Source organism: Pogona vitticeps, chromosome 2 (assembly GCF_051106095.1).
Source record: "Pogona vitticeps strain Pit_001003342236 chromosome 2, PviZW2.1, whole genome shotgun sequence".
NCBI lineage: Eukaryota > Metazoa > Chordata > Lepidosauria > Squamata > Agamidae > Pogona > Pogona vitticeps.
Window position 1 is genome coordinate 199769031 of NC_135784.1, and position 24814 is coordinate 199793844.

Consider the following 24814-nt stretch of genomic DNA (forward strand, 5'->3'; position numbering starts at 1 on the left):
CGGGCGGCCATTTTGAAACCGCCAATCAGCTGTTAAAAAATCATTGCTTTTCTATGATCGGTGCCCGAAACAGGGAACCGATCATCGCAAAGCAAAATTCCCCCATAGGGAACATTGCAAAGCGATCACAAAAAATGTGTCGCAAAGCGATTTCATTGTAAAATGAAGCGATCGCTATGTGAGGCACCACTGTATACACTCAAGATTCCCCTCATCCTCCCTTAGAGAGAGTCAGATACATACTCTATATATCCCGTAACTTTCAAAAAAATTAAGTTCAACATTCTAGCTTATTATACAGAAATTAAGAATGTCCCTTTCAAAGATTTACACAGAAGCCATGTTGCTACCGCTTGCACTCATAACTATCCTATGATGCCAAAGCACAAAGGCTGTCTCTGGAAACAGAATTCTTAACAATGAATCAAGCATTTAACCAAAGAAAGCTGGGGAAAGGGGTAAACCAAGTAGAGCATTAAGGGAGGGTTCAGGCATATTTCCAAAAAGGGTGCTAAAAAGCAAAGTGTGTTGCTTATATACTGCCTCATAGCACTTAAAGCACTGTCTGAGCAGTTCACAGTTTAACTGTGCACGCTACAGATTGCCCCACCAACGAGCTGGGTAGTCAATTTACCGACCTTAGAAGGCTGGAAGGCTGAGTGAACCTCAAGCCAGCTACTTGAGATTGAACCTGGGTTTTGAGCAGAGTTTTGGCTGCTCCACTAGAGCTTAACCACCATGAGGTTTCTTCCAAAAACTTGCTACTCAAAAGGCTGGGATTTTAATACAATACTGTATGACACAATGGACATGGAAGTAATCTCATAGTGACAAGGTACATAGTGCTTCCTTGAGGCTTTTAAAAAAAAGCCAGATACTTCAGTCAAGACCCTACTCCCAGTTACAAAACCCTGTAGCAGTCAGTGTATTTCCATTGGAGAGAAAATACAGAGCTTTGAACACATAGCCTGACTCAAAAGCCAGGTGGTCTTATCACTGTACAGCTCTTCTCCTAAGTTTCAAATGCACAAGTTTATATGATCCCTGTCTTCTGCCTTTAGACAACATTGGCCCCTCAAACAGATATATTTTGCCCATCAGACAACAGTTTGGCAAGTTTGAATGAAAAATCCATTAATTCTTCCTCCTTTCCAATCATAGATTTCTGTGAAATTCACCTTCTGCCTCATGCCTTGACTGCATTAATGTTATAATTGTAAAACAGTCTGTACTTTTCGAGTCAATGTGCCATGAAATATGCAAATTCTTACCATGAAATAAGTAGTTGATTGCCATGAAGATGAAAGCCTAAGCAGTAAAATTTTAGATTTGCAAGATACATGAAATGCAGTGAATTCTGTGCACCACAGGTGAGATGTACTGACCAGGTATATATTTGCAACAGACCAATCCCTGAAGTCAACTTGTGGCTGCCCAGAAATATATCAAGATTCCAGGTGGGATCAAGAATGACCTATGCTTAGAAACATTACATTTCTGAACTAGAACTGGCAGAATCTCCAAGCTTTCTGGGACACGTAGTTTAGAAAAAATGACTTTTCCAACTTTTGTTAAGGAGAAGACTTCTTGGAGGGATGGCTTTGAGCATTGTTCATCTTCACCAACATAAGCACAGAAGATCCCTGGCATCTAAAAGGGTACTCCAAGGAGGCACCCATTGCCCATTGTGAATTAACAGGCTTGGCCAGTAGAGTACCCTCTAGAATACCCACCCCATAGATTTAATCATAGTAATGGGAGCCATTCCACAGATGGCTCTGTAGACTGCACAACAGAATGCTCTTCAGAGAATGCTATTCATCTAATACACACATTTGAAGATTTCAATGAACTCTAAAATAGAGATGTTAACTTTGAGACACTGTGTACAGGATTTACCTTTACCTCTGTGAACATGTAGATTTTAGCCCACTTGGCTTATTCAACAATTATTATTAAAATCAAACATTACCTCTGAAATGACACCTGCCATCCTTTCTCTGCTACATTTATGAAATACAGAAAGTTCTGTTATGCAGTCTTCATCAAGATGCCCAGGCTAAAAAAGAAAAATCCCTGTAAATATTGGTGTTAAATCCTTGCTATTTGCAGATACATTTTTGTAATTATTGCATCTTCTCCACTGCGTATTTTGCATATTTTTACATCTCATCACTTCATATACTTCAGAAGGCAGACCTTCTGAAACATTTCATTTTTAATTATACTAGCACATATGCTTGTTAAAGAAATCTATAGCTATGCGAGTTCATAAATCTGAATCCTGGTTTACATAACACATTTTGATATTCATAATTGGGATCGGGGTAGATGAAAATCAAAGGTTTTTTTAAAAGATAAAATTGATTTAAATAAAAAATAGATTTTTTTTAATTTAAATTGTCAAAAATACCTGATTTTTAAAAAATTTAAATCATGATTGAAATCAATTTGATTTAAATCAAATCCACCTTGATTGGGATAATCATAATCGCATAATCTAAGTAATCATGTGCCGTTAAGTCAATTCTGACTTATAGCAACCCTTTTCAAGGTTTTCCAGGTAGAGAATAGACAGAAGTAGATTACCATTCCCTTCTTTTGGGAGTTCCCTGGGTAAGTGCAGCTTGCCCAAGGCCACACAGGCTAGTTGTACTCACAAGAGGCACAGTGGGGAATTGAACTCCAAACTTCCAGCTCTGCAGCAAGATACTTAAAGCACTGAGCTATCCAGCCAGCTAATCACATAAAGGACTGTGTAAAGGCTACTGGAATTTGTTAGTAGTCTTCTGAATAAGTGGGAAACAGCACTAACAGAGCTGGGGAAAGCATGGGGCAGGGAAATAACTCCACATTGAAACATCCAGTATGCAAAATGTAGTGCCAGGAATGAACTTCTTGTCAAAAGCAAGCCCCCTTATAATACTGGCTGTAGATAAGTGCAAATGGCAACCTAAGATCAACTAAGAACATTTCCGTATCTATCCTCAGGCATAACCATCTTCCCCGTGTAAGTCTCATTTCTCCAGATCCCTTCTCAAGTTCGGATTTTATGTTGCCTGTTGGTTTTACTCATTTATCCTAAATCGCTCAGCCCACTATGATGGTCTTAGTATCATGTCTGAATGTTAAGAATTAGTAAGGCTCTGCTCTTTAGGTCTCTTACTAGCATTGATTTCTGGACTGAAGGTACAATTCTAGATGATCTGCTCTAACTCCTAGCGCTTGAGCACACTCTTCTTTCAGGAGCCAAAAAGCAAAACATACAAACAAGATCTATTTGAATAAAGATAGCCGGGGAGAAAGAAGGCTAACATGTTAGAGAGTAGAGAAACAGTGACACTCCATGGACAGAACTGTGTCTTTCCCCTCCCAGAATGCAAACACACTCTAAGGGGTAGAAGGTTTTTCAGATGAATCTACTGGTTATGATACCCTTAGCTCAAAGGCCACATTCTGGAAACACCTGCCCAGATGATTCAGGGTTCTATTTTTCACGTAAGGCTTAGAGGCATTTCTAGGCAAACTGAAAAGAACTCAGAGTCATTAGTAAAGTGTACTGAATGCAGAGTTTCTGTCAGCCAGTACAGGCAAAGCTGGGGTAGGTGGTTGAGAATCTGACCCGCCACCTACTTAAAGCCACTTCCTATGTAAGCATGTGCCAGAATCCCCCAGATTGCTATACTTTCCCTGAAAAGTAAATACAGCGGGGCCTCGCTTAACGAGCGCACCGTTTAACGACGAATCCGCATAGCGACCCATTTTTTGCGGTCGCTAATGCGATCGCATTGCGATGTTTAGATAGGCATTGCGATCATTTCTGCACCCGGCGGCCATTTTGGGAACAGTTCCAAAATGGCCACCGGGTGCAGAAAATGGCCGCCCGCACCATTTTCACACCCTGCTCTCGCTTACCGGGCAGCGAAAATGGCGGCCGGATCCAGGATTCTTTGCTTACCGGTGAGTTTTCCCCGCCCGGATAGCGAAGAATCCCGACAGCGACGTTAATCCGATTAACGTCGCTATGCGGGGCACCACTCTATTTTCTGCTGACCTCTGAGAAATTAGCAGAGAAACGGTGCTCATTGCAAACCACCAGCATCAGCTGTTGTTTAATACCTAACAAATGTTTGTTACACCTTAAGAAATAGCTCTGAAGTTCTAAGATGATGATGATCACACATAATCTAAGATACCTTTAGATAACTGGATTTGCCTAATATTTTTTATTTATATCAAACATATTGCATGCATTCTTTGGGTCATAATATTAGTTAAGCACAAAATAAGAGAGCAGCCTGCCCTTGGTTTCAACCCAAAGGAGACTCACACAAGTGACTGTGCAGGCAGAATGCACAAGTCTTGACAGCTGGCTCCATTGGGGGAGAACCCCATAGTACCTCTCACCGTCTTTCAAAGGTCTGAGCTCTTAATGTAAACCACTTTCCGAAAGAGCCAGAACACACATGTAGTGATACACCCCCTTTGGGAGAGAGGGTTAGCTTTGTGACCATCCCAGGTCAGCCTAGGTTCAAGCTGAGTTATATGCGCTCATTCATACCTATTATGTTATGGCATTGTATACTCACAGGGTATTGGCTTTGCCACTGGACAGCAAAGGAGTAGCCATGCATGAGCCATGGGTGATTTAAGAGATGCTTAACTGTAATCCGCTTCTTTGGGTCCACCTAGTGGATAATGAGGAAAGTGCACCTCAACAAACAGCTACTGCAAATAAATACGCCAGAGAAAGGTGTGTAGTATTAAGCTGTGAAGGAGAGAGAGAGAGAGAGAGAGAGAGCCGTCCTCCACACAACAGAGTGCAGAGGAAGGGCAGGGATGTGTGGAAGGAGTATTGGTGGAAATAGAGCAGGAACAATCAGAGGAACGAGAAAGCTTAGAGGTGTGTCTAGCTGATGAAAGAGGGGAGGAGCTAGACCTAATTGTATGGGAGGCGGATATAAGAGACAGAAGTTTTAACATTCGAACGGGCACACACCCTGACAAGAAAGACCAAGCCGTGCAGACGGAGTAGAGCACCGGACAGGAGGGCTTTTCTACACTGCTCAAAGAGTTTCCGAATCTACAAGTTGGTGGCGGACTCCTGCCAGACCCAAAGGACTTGCGTGCGAGAGGGGAAGAACTTTGGAATGGACGGTAGTGGTGTATCCGCACAACCAGCGTGCGAGGAGGAGCGTGATCCGTCCCAGTCCCTTTTTACTCCAGCCACAACAAGAGGGAGACTGGGCGAGACACCCCTGCTGTGGGACGGTGTGTGCGGTGAGGAGCACACCCCTGAAGCCCATGACCGACAAGGAACGATTTGGTCCGGCCCCTCTATAAGGACAGATATTCAAACACCTGATGTTAAGGTGCGGCGTTACCATCTGTTGCCTGAACTTAGTTTAATGCAGTGGTCCTCAACCTTGGGCCTCCAGAGGTTCTTGGACTTCAACTCCCAGAAATCCTGGCCAAAATCCTGGTGATGTAGGCTTCTGGGAGTTGTAGTCCAAGAACAACTGGAGGCCCAAGGTTGGGGACCACTGGTTTAATGGATCCATTTGAACCAATGGAGTTGAGTTTGTTCACGAATAAATCCAGTTGTGTTAAGAATATGGAACAGCCTCCGACTCTCATTCCGGCGCCAAGACAGGGGTCGCACACGGTAACTAATGAACCCAATCACATAAGCTGACAAGGAAATTTGCAGCACATTTCTCAAGGTCTGTCCTTAAGGTCACTGGATTCTTTCGCTACACAGGGTGGTGGCTCCAGTTCCAGAAATCCAGAAAAGCTCCAGTTCCAGAAATCACAATTATTTGGTCACTCTCTTCAGCCAGAAACAGCCTTCGTTCTAAGCAGTTTACAGATCCTTAAATGAGACATTATACCTTGATGAGTATCCTGCATCCCTACAATCAAGCTCCCTTTGATTTCCTAGGCAGTTTGGACTTCTTAAAGAAGCAGAAAAGAAGGAGAGGAGGAAGAGATTGGGAACCCGCTGAAGCAACATAATTCAGAGTCTCCAAATAGTTTCTCTTTATAACAAAGATTATGAAAAACAGGCTAGAGAAACAGGTTTATTCATAGCTGAATGGAACTTCCATAGTTAGTGATAGTATACTTCACAGCCTACAGAACAAAACTATGAAGAAACTCTTAAGTTTCATGGAAGTATCTGATAAGATACTTCGGGCAACAAATGGACCCTGGTCTTATCCTACTGGGTTCCTGGGTCATTTCCAGACATAAATGCCAAGTTGGCGTCATCTCAGTTCCTTAAACCATGATTGCTACCGTAAGACCATAATAAGTAGGGAACATATACAGTGGGGTCTCGACTTAAGAACTTAATCCGTATTGGAAGGTGGTTCTCAAGTCGAAAAGTTCTTAAGTCGAAAAGTTCTTAAGTCGAATCTGCATTCCCCATAGGAATGCATTGAAAACCATTTAATCCGTATCTGCTCTTTTCTGTCCATAGAAACTAATAGGAAGCTGCTATTCTGCCTTCTGCCACTAGAGGGGGATATTTTCTTTCTTTTTTCCCCTTAGGTTCAGGGAAGGCAGGGAACACTAAAGGCAGCACTTTAGAACTCTTTTTTTTAAAAAACGAAGCCAATTTTAAATAATGTTTTAAAGCATGTTGTGCTGATTTTTTTCAGCACAAAGGCACTCAGGCAGGCTTTTTAGGTGCTGAGCAAGCCTCTGGAAGCCTGCTCAGAGCCAGCCGATCAGCTGTTAGGCGGGGAGAGGAGCGGGGAAAACCACAAAATGGCTGCCAGGCTCTTTCTGGGTGTCTGCTTTTAGCTCTTTCCTGCTCTTTTTCCTGTGGTTTGGGGGCTACCAAGGCCTGGTAAGTGACTTTATTTAACAGTACAGTATTTATTCTTAAGTTTCTGAACCTTTTCCCCCCTCCAGAAGCCTCTAAGGGGAGGGAGGGGGGACTTTTTTCCCTGTTCGTAACTCGAGGGAAGTTTGCATGTCGAGTCCTTACTTTCCCTATAGGGCAGGTTCGTAACTCGAATTGTTCGCAAGTCGGGTCGTTCGTAAGTCGAGACCCCACTGATGTTTCTGGACTGTACCTTCCACAACCTTAGTCAGAATTAGGATAGGAGTGGCAGTCTAACATCTGGAAAGCTACAAGGAGGCAATTGGTAGAAGTGGGAAAGAAAGAGAAAAGCTAAGCATGCTGTTGACCAACAGTTCTGTGGTATAGTTAGAAGTTTCCCTGCTTCAGAAATTTACCTGCAGCATCTGGTTTAGAAGTAATATACTGCCAGGTGAGAGCCATTTTGGAATGTCATATTTTCCTCTCTGTGGAGAAAGCAATTTTAATATTTTGTTGCATGAGTAAAACTTAGAACAGCCTTCCCTTTATCCAGTAGGTTGTGTACCAAAATCTCAGAGACACGGTCTGCTACTTTCTACAGTACATCTCAAAACTCAACATCAACAGAGCTTGACTGGCGGCAGGCAAACTAAATACATTAAATGGACTGAAATAGGTGTCAAAACATGGAAGGCTCAAGTCTAAAGTGGACAATAATTAAACCATGAAAGCTCTTATTTTTAGAATGTAATCCAAGAGCATGAATGATATATCATCCTAGGTGCTGTTGCCCTTGTTATGTATTACCAAGCAAGTTCCAACTTGATAACACAGGTTGCCCAATGAACTAAACACCTCCAAAAGGTTCTCTCCTTAATACCCCTGCTCAAGTTTTCCAAACTAAAGCTCAGGCCTTCCTTTACTGAGTCCATCTATCTCATGGCAGGCCCTCCTACTGCCTTCCATTTTTCTTTGCATTGGTGTCATTTCCAGTGAACCTTGACTTCTCATGATACATCTGAAGTACAACAGCCTCACTTCAATCAAGCTTTATTTGATGTAAAATCCACTCATTTGTCTTTTTTTTTAAGTCCATGGTCCACTTCTGAATATTTTGTACCTTGAACACACTATAAGACAATCTGCGTTACTAGCCAGTGTCACACTCAACATGACACGTAAGCAAAGTTTTGCACACACTGCATCAGAGCACACAACCACTGCAGATATTACTTTAATACCACAGGTGTTTGATGCTGCATGTCTCTTGATTTATTTTATTTCTATCACTTCTAATGGGACCAAGTTTAAGAGAGCTGTAACTGGCAAGCTAGGCATGATTTTTCACTCAGTGTCAATAATAACCAAATTGAAGTCCTAGGCTAGCCTTACTGAATCAACAGGGCTTTAGTGAGTTAACTCCTCTAAGTTCCTCAAATGGGCCAAATGTGACTTATTATGCTAAAGTTAAGTCACATTTAGGGTAAGCTCATTTCAATCAATGGAACTTAGCAAGAAGTTGCCTCACCATATCCTCATTGATTCAGTGGGCCTGCTATGGTATGATTTACTGTGTTAAACAACAGAAATTTGGCCACTGAAACCAACTGCATCCATTGCAGAACACTGAATGATGGTCTGCTTAGCATATGACCACCAGCGTTTATGACGTATCTATCTTATTTGATATCGTGATGCTGACAAAGTGGGAATCTTAAATTCAAAAGTCATTATTGAGATCACAACATCCCAAATGAGAAAGGGAATCAAATATACGTATTATTTTAAAATTAAAACTGTGAATAGTCTATGGTTATCATCAAGGGCAGTTGGAATTCAATACATCTGGTGGGCACCAGGCAGGGGAAAGCTGTCTTAAAGCAGCTTTATAGACCAAACAGAAGAGAGCAAATAACAGGATTCCATGATCATTATACAAGGACAGGGGTTTAACAGAGGCATAACTTCCTGAAGTTTTGAGAGCATCCCAATCACCAAATGGAAAAACTAGAATGCCTACCAAATAAATGTACAGAAGCAGTCGAAGACTGCATTTCAAAGCAAAAATATTTAAACTGCTGTTTCTCAATGGTTTACAATTCTTATTTTGAAGAATTTGGCCCACTTACACCTCTGACTACAGGACTCAGTGCAAAATTTCTTGAAGTTGGAACAGACAATCTTTTTATTCGCGAAGGCTTTCATGGCCGGGATCTAAAGGTTGTTCTGGGTTTTTCGGGCTCTTTGGCCATGTTCTGAAGGTTGTTCTTCCTGACGTTTCGCCAGTCTCTGTGGCCGACATCTTCAGAGGCCGGCATCTTCAGAGGTTGCTGTCCTCTGAAGATGCCGGCCAGAGAGACTGGCGAAACGTCAGAAAGAACAACCTTCAGAACACGGCCAAAGAGCCTGAAAAACCCACAACAACCATTAGACAATCTTTTATTTGAATGTTCATAATTTATCTGCCCTATTCGTTTTAGAGAACTCTGAATTTCTGATTAGCATCCAACGGAGTATATAGTATAATAAATTTTTCCACAGGGAAGTAGTGCAGGCAGAATGTTGTTCTTTTGTTCTTACATTTTAGCTATTAGTCTCTCAATTTTCAACAGCATGCCCACTGAAAGTAAAACTTCATTTCCCATCATTGAGTATTTCATACGCATAAAGACTTTGATTAGAGGACTATTTATTATGGCCAAATTCAGTAAACATTCTTCCAGATCTGATTCATGGTTTCTATCTCCTGGATTCCTTTTGCACAGATCCTGAAGACAATTTGCATGACTTAGATCAGCTGCTGGGACCAGAGATTTTTTTAAAAGGCAGCATCTTTGTTACAGGCATTTGTGCAGCTTCTGGTAACCCTTTTGCCTAGCATTTAAGAAGAGATGCGGCTTTGCTACCAACTCCACTTTCTGAAGCCAGAACACCTTCCATTTTACATGTGATTAAGGCTTGCTTTATTTTCATTCTCCTCTCGGTACAATTCTCTTAGTTTGAAAGCCTGCCTTTGGGGACTTTTAAAATCTTTGTAGCAGGTGTTTGGATCATTTCATGTCCTTTACGAACTAAGTATTTCTCAGTTTCATTAACACTAGGTGGAATTTAGTGCCACCTAGGTCAAGAGCTGTACCCTTCGATATCACATGACTGAAGACAAGGTTCCATTCGTCTATAATTTCCTTTGCTAGGAAACTCGGGTAACTGTGCATTCAACAGTTTCAAAGTCAATAGGGCCATCCTCAAATTAGGGTAGTTTAGATCCTTAACATACCCTGTACGTATGCAGCAATAAGTATTGCTGTGAAACAAAAAGGGGTGGGGGAGAAGTATTGACAGGATAGAACCAGAGAGGAATTGCTGGCTTAGTAGAGAATTATCCAAAATGAAATTTCAGTTGGCTGCCATTTTGTAATTTTTAATTAGGCTTCACAAAAGCTTTGGGATCAGACCTAATAGTAGCTTGTGTTCAAATTGGATTAAGCTGTGTGTTGCAAGAGGGGGAAAATTACACAAGGATTTAACACCATTCATCTTGGCTGCTATGCTTGATTCTAAAGTCAAGGTCTCCAGGCATCACAAAGCTACAGACAGATTTGGATTCAGCGGACTGAAAAACATCAAGAAAACAAACCAATTCCTGTCAAGGACCTTCAAAACCAGGGAAAGCTCCCCCACCCACCCACTGCAGAATCAGATTGCAAAATCCACCTAAACTAGTGATGTCTAGTTAATGGATAATGAGTCAGGAGCAATCTTCTCCATCCTGCCTCCAACCCTGTTCAAGTGTAGCCTTCAGAAGCAGCTACCAGAATTCCAGGAGCTTTAACAGTAGTTCAAAATGTTTAGGGTATCAGGTTAAGGGGCGCACATGGTTCTCAGACACAAACCTATCACTGCTACCAGAGAATGGGACCAAGTCTGGAACTTTTTGCAGGCAGTGCATATGCTCCGACTACTGAAACTGCAGTCATTTGATAAACAAAACAGAGAGCACTCCAGGATAGGACATTGCTATTGGCATGACATGGAACTACAGTGGTGCCGCGCTTAGTGATTGCCTTGTTTAACAATGTATTCGCTTAGCGATGAGGTTTTTGGAGTGATTTTGCGCTCCGTTTAGCGATGTTCCCTATGAGGAAATTTCGCACAGCGATGTTCGGGACCTTGCCTCGCTTAGCGATGACAGTTTAGGTCCCCGTTTCGCTTAGCGATGTCCATTTTCGCTATTTTTAAAGCTGTCAAACCTGAATTCAATGCATTCCAATGGGGGGGAAATTCTCCAAAAATTAACGAAGAGTCAGAACAAAGCCAAATTAATTCTGCAAAGGTTTTACAAGGTGCACTAATGATTCCACACATTTAAAACAGGTTTCAAACATTTTAAGACACTTTAAAAATAGTGAAAACAGACCTGTCAAAACCATTGGAATGCATTGAATAGGCTTCAATGCATTCCAATGGGGGAAACATTGTTTCGCTTAGCGATGTTTCCTATGGTGATTTTCGCTTAAGGACGGTAATCCGTTCCCATTGGAACGGATTATCCTGTTTTCAATGCATTCCTATGGGAAATGGTGTTTCGCTTAGCGATGTTTTCCCACAACGATGTTTTTTTGGGAACCAATTAACATCGTTAAGCGAGGCACCACTGTAATCATAGCTATGATGAAGGTTAATGTTGGCTATTGACCAGAATTTAGAGGACAGCCTGAATATACTTCACAGGAATGTCAGCCAACTGGATGGAAAAGTGCTGTATTCAAAGTTACAGTAGTGTATGTTTTTTTTAGTGTTGAATGGAATATGCTTAGATGATCTTCCCTCAAAAAATAAAAAAGTTTAATCACATTTGATGTCTATTATACTATTCCATCTAAAGTGGATTAATATCATGTTCAGCATCTTACTATAATGTTTCCTAGAATTTTGGTCTAGCAAGCAACCAGAAGGAGGGGCATAAGCTGGGCGAAAAATAAAGCCTCTAGACAATAACCAGGTTTTCCACTCTACAGGAGGCCTATATCCTTCATTTCACTCTGTTGATGTGGCCAGAAAATAAAAACATCACTCGGAGAATGATGCATCAGCAGAAAAACAGGAATTACACACCTGGCCAGGGTGCAAAAGAGGAAATTGTCCTGGGCAGATTAAATTATGTGGATGCTTACAACTGTATGAGTACTTGCGTGCACTGAACTTGCCATGGCAGCCTCTTGTCATGCATGGGCACATTTAACAGATTTCCTTCAAGGCTGGGGAAGGCAAAGCAGAGACCTTTGATGACCTCCTGCTAAGATAGTGCCACGACTTGGCTACTGCTGAACGGAGATGATTGGGGCTGGGGGCAAGGGTGGAAACAAACAAGGATCTGACTTCTAAGATATCCCCTAGCTTAACGCTTGGTTTTCAAACAATACACTTAGGCTTTCTGTTAAAGCAGCAGGCTTTAAAAACTGAACACATTGTTATTCGGTTCATAGGAAGATACATCTCCTGTGAAAGCTCTTGGAGTAGTCCCACAAAAACATAAAGTCCTGAATGCTGACAAACTGTCAGCTCTGGGCTACGACATGTACCTACCACTATTTTCTTGTAGAGTGCCATGACGTTATCATCGTCAAATGGTAGAAATCCACAGAGGAGAGCATACAAGAGTACTCCCATGCTCCAGATATCTGCCTGGGATGAAAAGAAAATCAATGGCCGGAAAAGTAGAGCATCTGCTTGACACACAATGTCCCACTTAGCTTCAATACATGTCGGCAAGCCTGCAAGAGTCATTTCATGAGCTTCATGGCCATGGACCAGCTACCATTTTGATGAGGTTCAGAAACTGTCCTGAGTCTGTGGGGTGGGGCGGTTTTGCTGCCATGATCATGCCCTGAGGAGTGTGCCAACACTTGAAGGCGAGTGTGATGTGCCTTCGTCCCCATCATGGAGTTGGGATGGTCTCCGCCTCACTCGCCAACAGTTGCGCAGCACTTTGAAGAAACTCTGAAGCTCAGACTTAGAAAGGCAAATTTGCCACACACACATACACACCCAGCTGTGATTGTGGACATTTGAGGAGGGGGGGCAGGGAGATTATTGTTTCATGGTATTGCACATCCAAGATGCATGGAAGGGTAATAAACAAAGAAAAACATTCTCTCTCTCCTTCTCATCAGCTTCCAAGGTCCTCTAAAACAACTTCAGGGCAAGCCCTGTCCCAAGTCCAGGGCTGGTGGAGAAACTAAGCTATGGAGACAATCCCCATGTTTTGAGCCAAGCACGGGACCAGGAGACTAACCCTGATCTAGAACTGCAAGAGAGCTGGAGGTCAGGAGATGAGTAGAGACCCAGTACCCACACTTTTCACTCACAAACACTACCCTTCGTACAATGCTAGCCAGAACATGTGGACCCCTGCCTTTTACAGGACAGGCTGAATATTCTACTAGTAGGAAATTGATCTAAAGGCTAAGAAAGCACAGGAAGGGAAACCCAGATTCCTTATTCTTTCCCGGGTTCTGTTTTAGGTATATGTTTCAGGAGTACCTTCATGCTTGCAAGGTAGGGAAGCATGTTTTCACAGCCAACCTAACAGAAACTTTGGTAGTCTGGAAAACTGTTGAGGTGTTGGGGTGGGGTGCCGTGTGACCAAATTACATGATAATTACATCTCACATTACTGCAGAGCTGGGGGCAGGGGAAGAAACAGGACGGCAACTCCCAGAATCAATCCAGTCAGCTGGAGTTCTGCCATCCAAAAATGAACTTTTCCAAGCAAATAACAGGGTTGCTCTCTTCAAGAAAGGGAGAATCAGTCCAGAATAGAGAAAGGCAGCAGGATTCCTATACCAAATACGATACACCGCCCATGGGGCTCCTTAGTCACATTCCAAAAAAATCCCCTTTACCACTGTTCACTTTCAAGAGCCCAGCACAGAATGTGAAGATTCTGCAAATGTCCGCGTGCATATAGGGGCAAAGGGTGTTACAGGGTGCTTTACACTGTCCTGATTGCTGTAAGAATGAACAGAAGCAAAGCTGCTTGGCTTTCAGTCTTCTGAAGGTTATCCTTCATGTTGTTTTTTTTTTAAAGGGACACACAAAAGCAAGAGTTCATTCGAGGGGCTTGCAGGAAGAAGAGACTCAAGTGTAAAAGAAGGTACTTCAATACCTCTGAGCCAATGTAAGTTTTGCCCTGAATTAACTCAGGCGCTGCATATGCTGGACTTCCGCAGCATGTGCTTAGATGGTAATCCAGACCACCCTAGAACAAGAACAGAAACAGTGAGCAACATCTGCAACAGACCTGTATGCCCTGCTACCATTTCAGAACTCAGCAGCAGGCAAAGTCAGCTGAAATATCTGACCTGTTATGAGACGAGGACTACCTCTTCAGCCAACCATAATCACCTTAACACATTTGTCTTCAACCTTTCAGCCATCCTCCTCATTCATATTCTCTCTCTCTCTCTCTCTCTCTCTCTCTCTCTCTCTCACACACACACACACACACACACACACACACACAAATATGTTGGGTCCATTGCCAGTTGGACCCTAGAAATAACACCAGGGCTATGTTTGAGTAGCAAACAATTTTTAGCCTAAGTGCAAAATCTATTACATTCAATTTCATATTATGCTTAGTACAACTTTCAGGGTGCTGAAAAGATAAAAGAACTCTGTCACCAGGTTTACAGTTTAAAAATGTATGACACAGAAGGAAAAAAAGAAACGAGGAGGGAAAAGGGAGGCAAGTAAACTCAAGACATCAATGCTTAACGTTATACAACCTTCTAAAACACTGGTTCTTAACCTTGGGTTACTCAAGAGTTTTGGACTGCAACTCCCAGAAGCCTTCACCACCAGCTGTCCTGACTGGGGTTTCTGGGAGTTGCAGTTCAAAAGCATCCGAGTAACAAAGGTTAAGAACCACTGTTCTAAAATAATGTCCAACTGTAATGGAAATGGACCGCTAATGAACCAGTTTAAAACATATGTTGATGAGTGGCCAAGAAGCATCCTGACAATCCAGTTTTTACTGCAGTTATGTTAATGGATGCCGCAGTTCTTACAGGATGGGTCCTCTGCCATCGAGTGCCACTCTGCTGGCTGTCAGTCAGTCCCACCGCAGAAAACAAGGCCCAGGGAGCCCAGTACTACCACTGCAATGGCCTTGTTGCTCTTTGTGGAGACAGCAGTTAATTTCAACCTCCTTTGTAAAAAGCAACCCAACCCAACTGATGCAAGCAACAGACAGTGGCGCTAAGAAGTGCCACCTTCACACACCCACACAGATGGAAGGGAAGGAAGCCGTCCAAAGACTCTCACAAGACTCAAAGCATTCAAATATTCTACACCACAACTGGATTTTGAGACTTTGAACACAAAGTCAACAATACGTTGAAACCAAGATGCTATTAATTCTATTATGTGTACATGTTTCGATTGACTTTGTATTCTGGGAAAGTTACGCTGAAAGCATGAGGATAAAACCAGATCACATCAAACCTTTTCAGTATGAGCCAGATGGATGGCTATGCTGCTTCAGCATGCAGAATTAACTAAATTTGTAAGACTATAAACACGTGGCACCCTGTATTAAACTCAGTCAGACCAGTAATATAAAAAGACTGGCAGCAACCCTTTACAGCTTCCAGCCAACATCTTTCCTATTACTACCTCTCAATGCCCAAGATCAAACTTGGGATTTTCCATATGCAAAGCAGTCTCTTTGCCATTGAACCACAGACCTTTCTCATTTGTAGTCACAATGCATCCATTGAGGAAAGGGGGGGGGGGGGAGAGAGATAAGTAGAAGCATAATTTGTTTTGACCATAGTTCAACATGCCCCAGAGCTGGGGCAATATTTCATGGCTGAAATCCTCTTGTGTAGCACAAGTGGCACTACAGTAGACCTACTGAATCTGTGTGGATCTGAGACAATTCCTTTGCTCCACTGGTTCAAATGGACCTACAGTACTCTAGCTGTGACTTACTAAGCAACAGGATTCCAGCCAGTATTTTCTATTGCCAAAACAGAAAAATAAAAAGCAATGAACTCTAAAGAGAGCCAACACTCACCCTTGGTTTTGCACAAAGACCAAAATCTATCAGTTTCAGGTTATGCTCAGCATCAATCAGCAAGTTCTCCTGGTAGGAAAAATTGTACAATAGAGCAACTGAATTTAGTAGAATCCAGCATGGTCACAAGCGTGCATGGTACATGCAGTCTTTTTAAACAGGAGGAAGTAAATATCATTCTAAAACTCCACAATGCTCACACACTGTGCAGAAGTTAACAGAATTAGGGAAGACAAGTAGATGCTATTAGGAAAAGAAGAGAGAATCAAGAGGAATCTATGTTGCATTGAACCTGCAGCCTTTAATCCCAGCTAGCTGAGCTAGCATAGAACAGAGTACTTGGATGTGCAGGGGACAAAGGGTGTACAGTGGTGCCCCCCATGATGACGATAATTCGTTCCACTGAAATCCCTGTACAGCGAAATCGTTCTCATGCGAAAAAAAATCCCCATTGGAATGCATTGAAAACCGGTTAATGCGTTCCAATGGGGAAATTACCTCATCGTCCAGCAAAGATCCTCCATAGGGAAGCCATTTTCTGAGCACCAATGAGCTGTTTTTAATGGCTGTCTTCTGAAGCATGGGTCAGAAAACAGCGGGAAGCCATTTTGCGATGTCGTAAAAATTGTCGTATTGCAAACAAGGGAAAGCCCCCAGGAAAAAAGTTAGAGACAGGAGGTACGATGGAGAAGAGAGAGGAAGGGCAGAATCTGTAGCAGAGCGTCTAGCACAGACCTGAGCAAAGTGTGGCCCAAAGGCCACATACGGCCCACGAGCCACTCCTGTCCGGCCCCGCCAGTTGTCGCTCCAGTCCAGTGTTCAAGCGCTTGTTCAAGCCCAAGACAGACTGGATTTCTCTCACTGAACAAGTTGAACATCAAAGCCATTTAGAGCTTTTTATCTAAAGTTGATCAGTTGCTTATCTTTTATTTTTAAGTAAAGTTGGTTCGGCCCCCAAACACAGTTCAGATTTTTCATGTGGCCCCCTATAGTAATTAATTGCCCACCCCTGATCTAGCATCCAAAGCTATAGAGAGATGGCATGAGGGAGAAGTGAAGAGAACAGAGCACACATCCAGAAAGCAAAGGTTTCATTGATAAGCTTGGTTCATTTTCCACATAAAGTTACATTTAATACTGAGGATTTTTTTTTTAAAAAAATACTGTATACATCTTCCCTGAAACAAAATATGCTCCCCAGGGATATTATGAATCAGTGATCTAGAGATAAAAGAGGCTATGTCTGGGTAAAGTATAGATAATGGAACAAGGAAAAGAACTAAAGATCCTTGTCTCCCAGGTCTTTTCTTTTTTGACAAAAAAGAAAAAAGACAAGACTGGGAGACAAGGATCTGAGTCAAGTAAAACCTAGTGGGGAAAAGAACTGCATGTTCTTGGGAAAAGGAGAGGAGAGGATCAGGGAGTCTAGATTTCGGAGTTTAGTTGAGAGAAATTTCTGCCAGTTTTGGCACCTCCTACCACTGCAATATTAGGACATTGCAAGCTTCGGGATACAATGAAAGCTAAGAAGCAGTAGATGTGGTGGCGCACTCTACATTTGTTACTTGGTGGCAGGCTTCTAATATAAATGAAAGTATGAACCAACAGAGTCTGGAAGAGAGTTACCATATTTGCCGGCGTACAAGATGACTGGGCGTATAAGACGACCCCCGAACATTTCCACTCAAAATATAGAGTGGGTGGGCCTTCTGCGGCGCCAGCGGCGGCTGCCCAGGGCTCTGCCTGGGCCCGCCCTGGAAGTTTATGGCCGGTGACGAGGCCCAAGGAGGGCGAGGAGGAGGGGAAGCGGCTGGCGGGCAGCAGCAGCGGAGGAGCAGGGAGGGGAAGCAGCTCTCCGGCGGCAGCCAGGCGAGTGGGCAGCTGGCTCAGCGGCGAGGGGTGGCGGGCAGCCCGGTGGTGGGCTCTGGCCGCTCAGGCATGGCCGGCTCTGCTTCCGTCCCTCCGTCTCTCAGGCATGGCCAGCTCTGCTTCCCTTCCTCCGTCCGGACCAACTGACCAACCGCCTGCCTGCCCGCCCGCCTGCCTTCCTCCCTGGCCAGCACAGCCTCGCGTCACTCACTCAACGGCAGCACTCCTTCCTGGTCCAACTGAAGTGTACCCGGCGTATAAGACGACCCCCCCCCACTTGGAGGCATGTTTTTTGGGCCAAAAAAGTCATCTTATACACCGGCAAATACGGTAGTTCATTCCTGCCATACTTACTGGTTTGAGATCCCTGTGAGCATACCCTTGACTGTGTACGAAGGCAATTGCCGCAACAATCTGGCGAAAAAAGACACGGGCTTCCTCCTCAGCTAAGCGATCCTTTGCAATTATATAGTCGAACAGCTCTCCCCCAGGGCAGTACTGCAGGGGAGAAAAAAGCAATGGTATTTGAGAGGGAGCAGCTACTTTGGAAACTGATGAAGCTCAGTTTTGTGCTTGAGGTTGTTCTTTTTAAGAAAGGGACACATCATGGCCAGAAAGAGGTAGATGGGCTAAAGGTTTAATACAAGGCATGGATAGTTTCTGCAAGTCCAGGCAGCCATTTTGTTCTCCCACCTCTATTACGGGGGTGAGGACCCTCATTCTTGTTGAGGGGTACATTCCCTCAGCGTCAATCAATGGGCAGCAGCTGAGGTCACATCTGTTGCTTTTTGAGACAGAAGAAGACATTTTCCCCCTACTCAGTTTCGTTATGTTCCAAACTCCTCATAGTCCCCAATCCTTTTCCCCTTATACATTTAATCCATTCATAATGTTCTCTGCCAGCCCTTTTCACATAGTCACCAAGAACCTTTTTTCATGTCTGTTAATGCTCTATTGCATATTCAGGCCAGCCTTTGTTGGGCAGCACTCTCTTTTTTTAGTAGAAAACCCCAATGTCAGTTACAGTTGTTTGCATTCATATTGCAAAATATGAAATTAGAAAGAAAACAATTTCAAATGCTCCACACCAGAAACACATAATTGTTTTTTTTACACTCCCCAATTAACACCAAAAGTGTATATGACAAGAACCGAACCTTCTGGTCACGAAGTACATTGTTCTACCACTAGCCACAGTCCTCGTCTCTGATTAAGAACAAAGCGTTTGTTCTGACTTCAGATCATTAGAATACCTTTCGTCTGATAGATTTTTCAGAAATTAGTGCTTATTATAAGGAAGCCATCTGGTTCTGTAACTATATATGATGCTGTTGGTAAAGTCTTCATTTAAAAAAATATTCAGCTTGTGATTCTCTGCCTTGTGCAGGCGAGATAAAGAAGACCAGCCTAATAAAAGGATGTAACTTTTTACTGAAGAACGTCCTTCTGGAGGCACCTGTATACATGAAGGATGTGGTCAAAGAGTTGTTTTCAAATGAACCACCCACATATTTTCACTTACGTGTTAGCTAATATTGACTCCAGGGTTTCTATAGTAAAAGGTATATGAAATCTGCTTAATAGTTTAATTGAGGCATACCAAAATGTTGTTTACATTGGTGACTCTCCATCCTTGCCTTTCTGGTATTTTAAAAAGCATTCTTGAGGTACGTGCATAGCAAAAGACAGAGAAAAGAAACAGTGGCTCAGCTACTCAGCGGGGATGTGAAAATGATAAAAGATAACAAAGAAATGGCAGAAGTGCTCCATTCCAACTTTTGCTCGATCTTTCCCCATCAAGTCTATAACCCTCCAGGCAAATCTAAAGTACAACTGGAGGGGATAGGATTGCAGTTGGGATTGATAAATAAATAAATACCTCATTACTTCAAGTTCAAATCTCTAAGGTATTGAAAGAATTTGCTGAAGAACTCTCAGAAACAGTGTATTACTATTTTTTAAATCTCCTGCTGTAAGGCAGCAGAATGACTAATGTTTTTTCTATCTTCAAAAAAAAAAAAGGTTAAAAAAAGAAAAGGAGGAAATTGGGAACTCCAGATAGATCAGACAGTCTGATATCAATCCAAAGAAAAATTCTGGAGCAGATTATAAAGTAGTCACTCTGGAAGCACTTTGAAAACAATGCAATAATAACTAGAAGTCAACATGGATGTGTCAAGAACAAATCCTGCCAGACTAATCTTATATCATGGTTGTTGTGGGTTTTTCGGGCTCTTTGGCCGTGTTCTGAAGGTTGTTCTTCCTGACGTTTTGTCAGTCTCTGTGGCTGGCATCTTCAGAGGACTGGAGTAGCCGGCCACAGAGACTGGCGAAACGTCAGGAAGAACCACCTTCAGAACACAGCCAAAAAGCCTGAAAAACCCACAACAACCATCAGATATCAGCCATTAAAGCCTTTGAGAATACATTAACCTTACCTCAGTTTTTTATCATGTAACCTCCCTAGATAGTGGGGATACGGTAAATGTAATATATCTTGACTTCACCAAAGTTTTTGACAAAGTGTTCCATTACATTCTGATTAGCAAGCTAACTAGGTATGGACTCAACAGAACGTCTGCCAGGTTGATAAACAGGTCATTACAAATTTGTACTCAGAGTGCTTATCAATGGCTTCTTCTCAGACTGGGAAGAGGTAACAAGTGAGGTACCACAAAGTTGAGTCTTGGGCCCTCTGCTCTTTTATACTTTTATTAATGACTTGAATAAGGGGGTGTAGGGAATGCTCACCAAATTTATGGATGGCATAAAATTGGGTGGAATGACTATTATTCTGGAGGACAGAAACACAAATTATCTTGATAGGCTTGTGCAGTGGGCTGAAAATAACAGAATAAAATTTAGAAGGGATATGTGGAAAGTTCTCCTAGGGGGTGGAAATCAAGCACATGGTTACAAGATGGGGGATACTTGGCTCAGTAATACTATGAGTGAGAAGGATTTTGGCATTGTTGTAGATCACAAGCTCAATATGAGCCAACAGTGTGATATGGCTGCAAAAAAGGCAAATGTGATTTAAGGCTGCATGGACAGATATAGTCCCCAAATCCTGTGACGTACTAGAAGATTTGGCCTCATCTTGGGTACTGTGTTCAGTTCTGAACACTAAGAAGGATGCCAACAAACTCAAACACTTCCAATGAGGACAAAAAGGTTGATCAGGGGACTGAAAACCAAGCCCTATGAAGGAAGACTAAAAGAACTGGGCCTATCTGGTCTTGAGAAAATAAGAGTGAAACGAGATACAAGAGCAATTTTCGAATACTTGAAAGATTATCATACACAGGATAGGCAGGACCTTGTAATAATTGGCTCAAGTTATAGGAAGCCAGATTTTGGTTGAATATCAGGAAAAACCTTCTAACTGTTAGAGCAGTACGACAATGGAACTAATTACGTCAGGAGGTGGTGACCGCTCCAGTGCTGGAAGCATTCAAGAGACTATTAGACAAACATCTGTCAGATATACAGCAGGATCCCCATATTCTGAGTCCACCCCCCAATAGATGCTGAAAAATTTGGATTATAGCAAAGACTTTTATATTAGCAAACACACATGGCATGGTCTCTGGCTCCCTCTAGTGGCCTGTTTTGTAACTTCATCATATATATGATATATGTCATATACATATTGTAACGTCATCATATAAAAATGGTAACACAATTGGCCATATGGGATTTTTCTTTTAATATTATCAGACCATGGATAAGTGACTTAGCAGATACTGATCCCAGAGATAAGGGGGTCCTACTGTACCTTGATTTGGATTCCTGTACTGAACAAGAATTTGAACTTGATGGCCTTATAAGACTTTCCAATTCCATTGTTCTATACTCTATGAAATATCAGGGAATACACTGAATTTCATATATACATAATGGTACCAGTAACAAAATGAGTTAGTGGAGGGCAAGTTTTTTTAAATCTGTAAAGCCAACGAGATTAAATTCAAAGCAATAAGTCTTTAACCTTCCAAAAAAGAGAAGAGGTAGATAATGTGGATTTTTCCTGCCAAGCCCACAGATGAATTGGAGACCAGGTTGTTTCCTTCATCTACTCTTGCTGTAGGAGCAGTTTAGTTTTTCTCCCCCTGCCTTCATCAGAAGCAAAACTGAGCAAATATGTAAAGCCAAAGATTCTGGCAGTTTAGCAGACATCAAACCCTTGCAGCCTTCTCTTGCCAAAAGGCAATGGGGGAGATTCAGCAGTGCCATTCTGCTGACAGAAATAGTCCTAGCAGCAAAAACAAGAAGAATCCTTTTCCCTCGCAGTGTCTCCCAGAATCTTCTCTATACCCCATGGATTTTAGGACAGCAAATGGTGCCACTGGGGTGTGTGGAGGAGCAAAACAAGAAAAATATCAAGCAGTTTTCCCAACTTTTTTGGGAAGCTATATGGGGCCTGCGTGGACTCAGCTGCCTAGACATCTGGAAGCTTTATTTTCCCAATGATTTCAGCAAGGCTGAGGAAGGAAGATGGATCACCACCAGACAAACAACCTCATCATTATTTAGAAAAGCAAGAATTATGACAAGCCTTAGGTTGGCTAAATAATTTCAGAGAGTTCCCAATTGATATTCACAGCAACTCCACTTGTACGGAAGTGTTAACAAGCAATATTAAAAATCTGAACAATGCAGTGAACGTACCTCTAGAACCATAAACATCTTCTTTTCCGTCTCAATCACATGGTACAATCGGCAGATATTCTGGTGACTTAAGCTCTTCATGGCTTCAATTTCTGTTTTTACACGAGGCAAGTCATCCTAAGAGAAGAATTTATGGAATTTCCAAATAATCTTATGGCACAATGAACTGAGGGCAAATAGAGATTCCCCTCCAAAAAACCTGAATTTTTGCTTTCTTCCCCCTGACCTTTTCTATCTTTTTTCTATTAAGTCCATTACACTATAAATCTGTTGACTGAGTAAACTGCTACCTTCACTTGGGAAAGGCCCAGCATGGGCAGCAAGAGAGTAAAACACTTGTGTTCCCTTCCTCGGAGAAAAAGCAGTACCTTTAGAAGAGCTGACATTCTATCAACCCTCAGTCTTAATTCAGAACAAATTGTTATGTCTAGCCACCAAGACACCCAAGGAGCCAAATAGTATGAGGCAGGAAGGAGGACTGAAGTCATAATGACTCTTGATGTCATAAGTGTGCTATTTTGCTCACAAACTAGTCAAGGGGAGCAGACATGGTGGACATCCTGTCAGCAAAGACACATTCATTGTGGGTCTACAGTTGACTGGGGAAGTGAAGGGAAGAAGAAGCAGGAACCTGATGTAAGGGTACAAGGGAGATCAAAAGGAAGATGTTGAGCATAATCAACTGGGTTACCCCTGGGCCAGATTTTAACATATTTTACATTCACCACCATTTAATACATAATGATCTCATTTGAAAGCCAATAACTGGATCCTAATTTCAGGTATAAGTTAGAGCATTAGGACACCCAAAGTGATTCCAGAAGATTAAACCCTGTCTTTGATGTTCCATGGTCTTTAGACCCGAAAACACCCTACAGTTCAGGTCACTGATGTTAGAAATATAGTTAGAAATTTCATTTATATAAAATAAAACTTTCTTCCATAGGAAAATTCACTTACCCCCAAAGCCAGCTTGTCCATTATTTTTACTGCAACTTGTTCACCAGTAAGTAGATGACGAGCTAGCTTAACTTTGGCAAAGCCACCTACAGGAAGAAAACCACAAGAATTCCAGACTTAACATCCGGGTTAAACTCCACTGAAGATCAATACATGAAAGGCTATTGGCGGAATATTTCTCAATATTTCTCTCCTCTAACTTGCACCTGGATGCAGACCAGCTAGACCAGGGAGGCAAAGAAAGAGCTGGGGTCAGTCAATGAGAAGGGAAAAGAGTGAGAGTGAACACTGGGCAGATGCACCAGAGTAGGGAAGAATTAGGCCCTACCACCTTTGCACCATCAAGAGTTAGTTCTCTTTTAGATCCTACTCACTTATGAAGGGGCTCAAAACAGAGGACCCTAAAAGTCCTAGCAAGGCCAAGAGCTGAGTAAGGGCTGTGCCTGAGGCTACGAGGAGAGGTCAAGAATAGGCAGAAGACTGAACCATGACCATACAATGTCATTTGCACAGTGAGCAATAATTCACTCTTATGGGGACTAGGAGACATCCGAAAAGGCAGGCTGGACGTTTGCAGGCCTTGAACTGTTATACAAAGTGTGCAGGTGTGGCAATGGCAATCCTCCCCCACTCCCTTGATAAGCAACTACCTAAGCAATAGCTAACACAGTGAAGAGAATTTATGTGGCAGTGATAGTGTGCATAGTTCACAATAAATTTTTTGTTGATGAACACTGATTTTGGATTTTCTTCAATATGATGAATGAGAAAGGAGTATCGTTGGTGGTCCCCTTCCCCTCAGAGGAGGCATAGCCCTTCACGATATCAAACTGGATTTGGTATTTATTACTTATAAGTCCTGCTCTTCCCTCAGCTTGAAGCCACCAAATTTAACTGCTTGGGCAGCCATCTCTCATATTTTTTTTAAAAAAACTCTAATCTGGCATGCTGTCATAGAGCCAAATGTGTATGGTGAAACTCTAAGCATGACTTCTGGTATGCTTATCCCATTAAAGTGGAATTGCTTTGTGTGTAGTGTGCCCAGATACTGAATTAAATCAGAGAAAAACCTGTTCATAATAAAACTTTATAAACATGCTATAAGGTACAGTACTACTTTTGGGGGTTTGGTATCAATAAGCAGAAAACAAATCTAGAATGTTTATTTTTAGTAGTTTTTTTTATTAGAAACTATGCACAATCTAAGCCTTTATTTTAAAAACATTTTAAGGAGCATACCTGTACCAACAGTTTCATGTAGTTCATAATATTTGAGAAGCTCCTCATAATCATCCACAGCCATAACGAGATGGAGAAATATCCCCTTTAGATACCTGGCAGAACATAAATGTTACAATTTATGTGAAGATAATCAAGCTGAGGTAAGGCTACAGCCAGACAAC

At 42.3% G+C, this 24814-nt stretch overlaps 1 protein-coding gene across 1 annotated transcript in view; it reads right to left on the minus strand.

The window, feature by feature from the left end:
• MELK (maternal embryonic leucine zipper kinase) overlaps positions 1-24814 on the minus strand; it is a 41904-nt gene that overhangs the window by 11623 nt on the left and 5467 nt on the right. The window contains exons 2-11 of the mRNA XM_072991917.2: positions 24651-24745; positions 23412-23497; positions 22452-22568; positions 18135-18278; positions 15912-15980; positions 13998-14090; positions 12416-12514; positions 7246-7314; positions 4590-4688; positions 1973-2059 (exon numbers count right to left, since the gene is read on the minus strand). Of these exons, the coding sequence (XP_072848018.2) occupies positions 1973-2059; positions 4590-4688; positions 7246-7314; positions 12416-12514; positions 13998-14090; positions 15912-15980; positions 18135-18278; positions 22452-22568; positions 23412-23497; positions 24651-24714 (927 nt within the window). The 5' untranslated portion in view covers positions 24715-24745. The remainder of the gene's footprint in view (positions 1-1972; positions 2060-4589; positions 4689-7245; positions 7315-12415; positions 12515-13997; positions 14091-15911; positions 15981-18134; positions 18279-22451; positions 22569-23411; positions 23498-24650; positions 24746-24814) is intronic.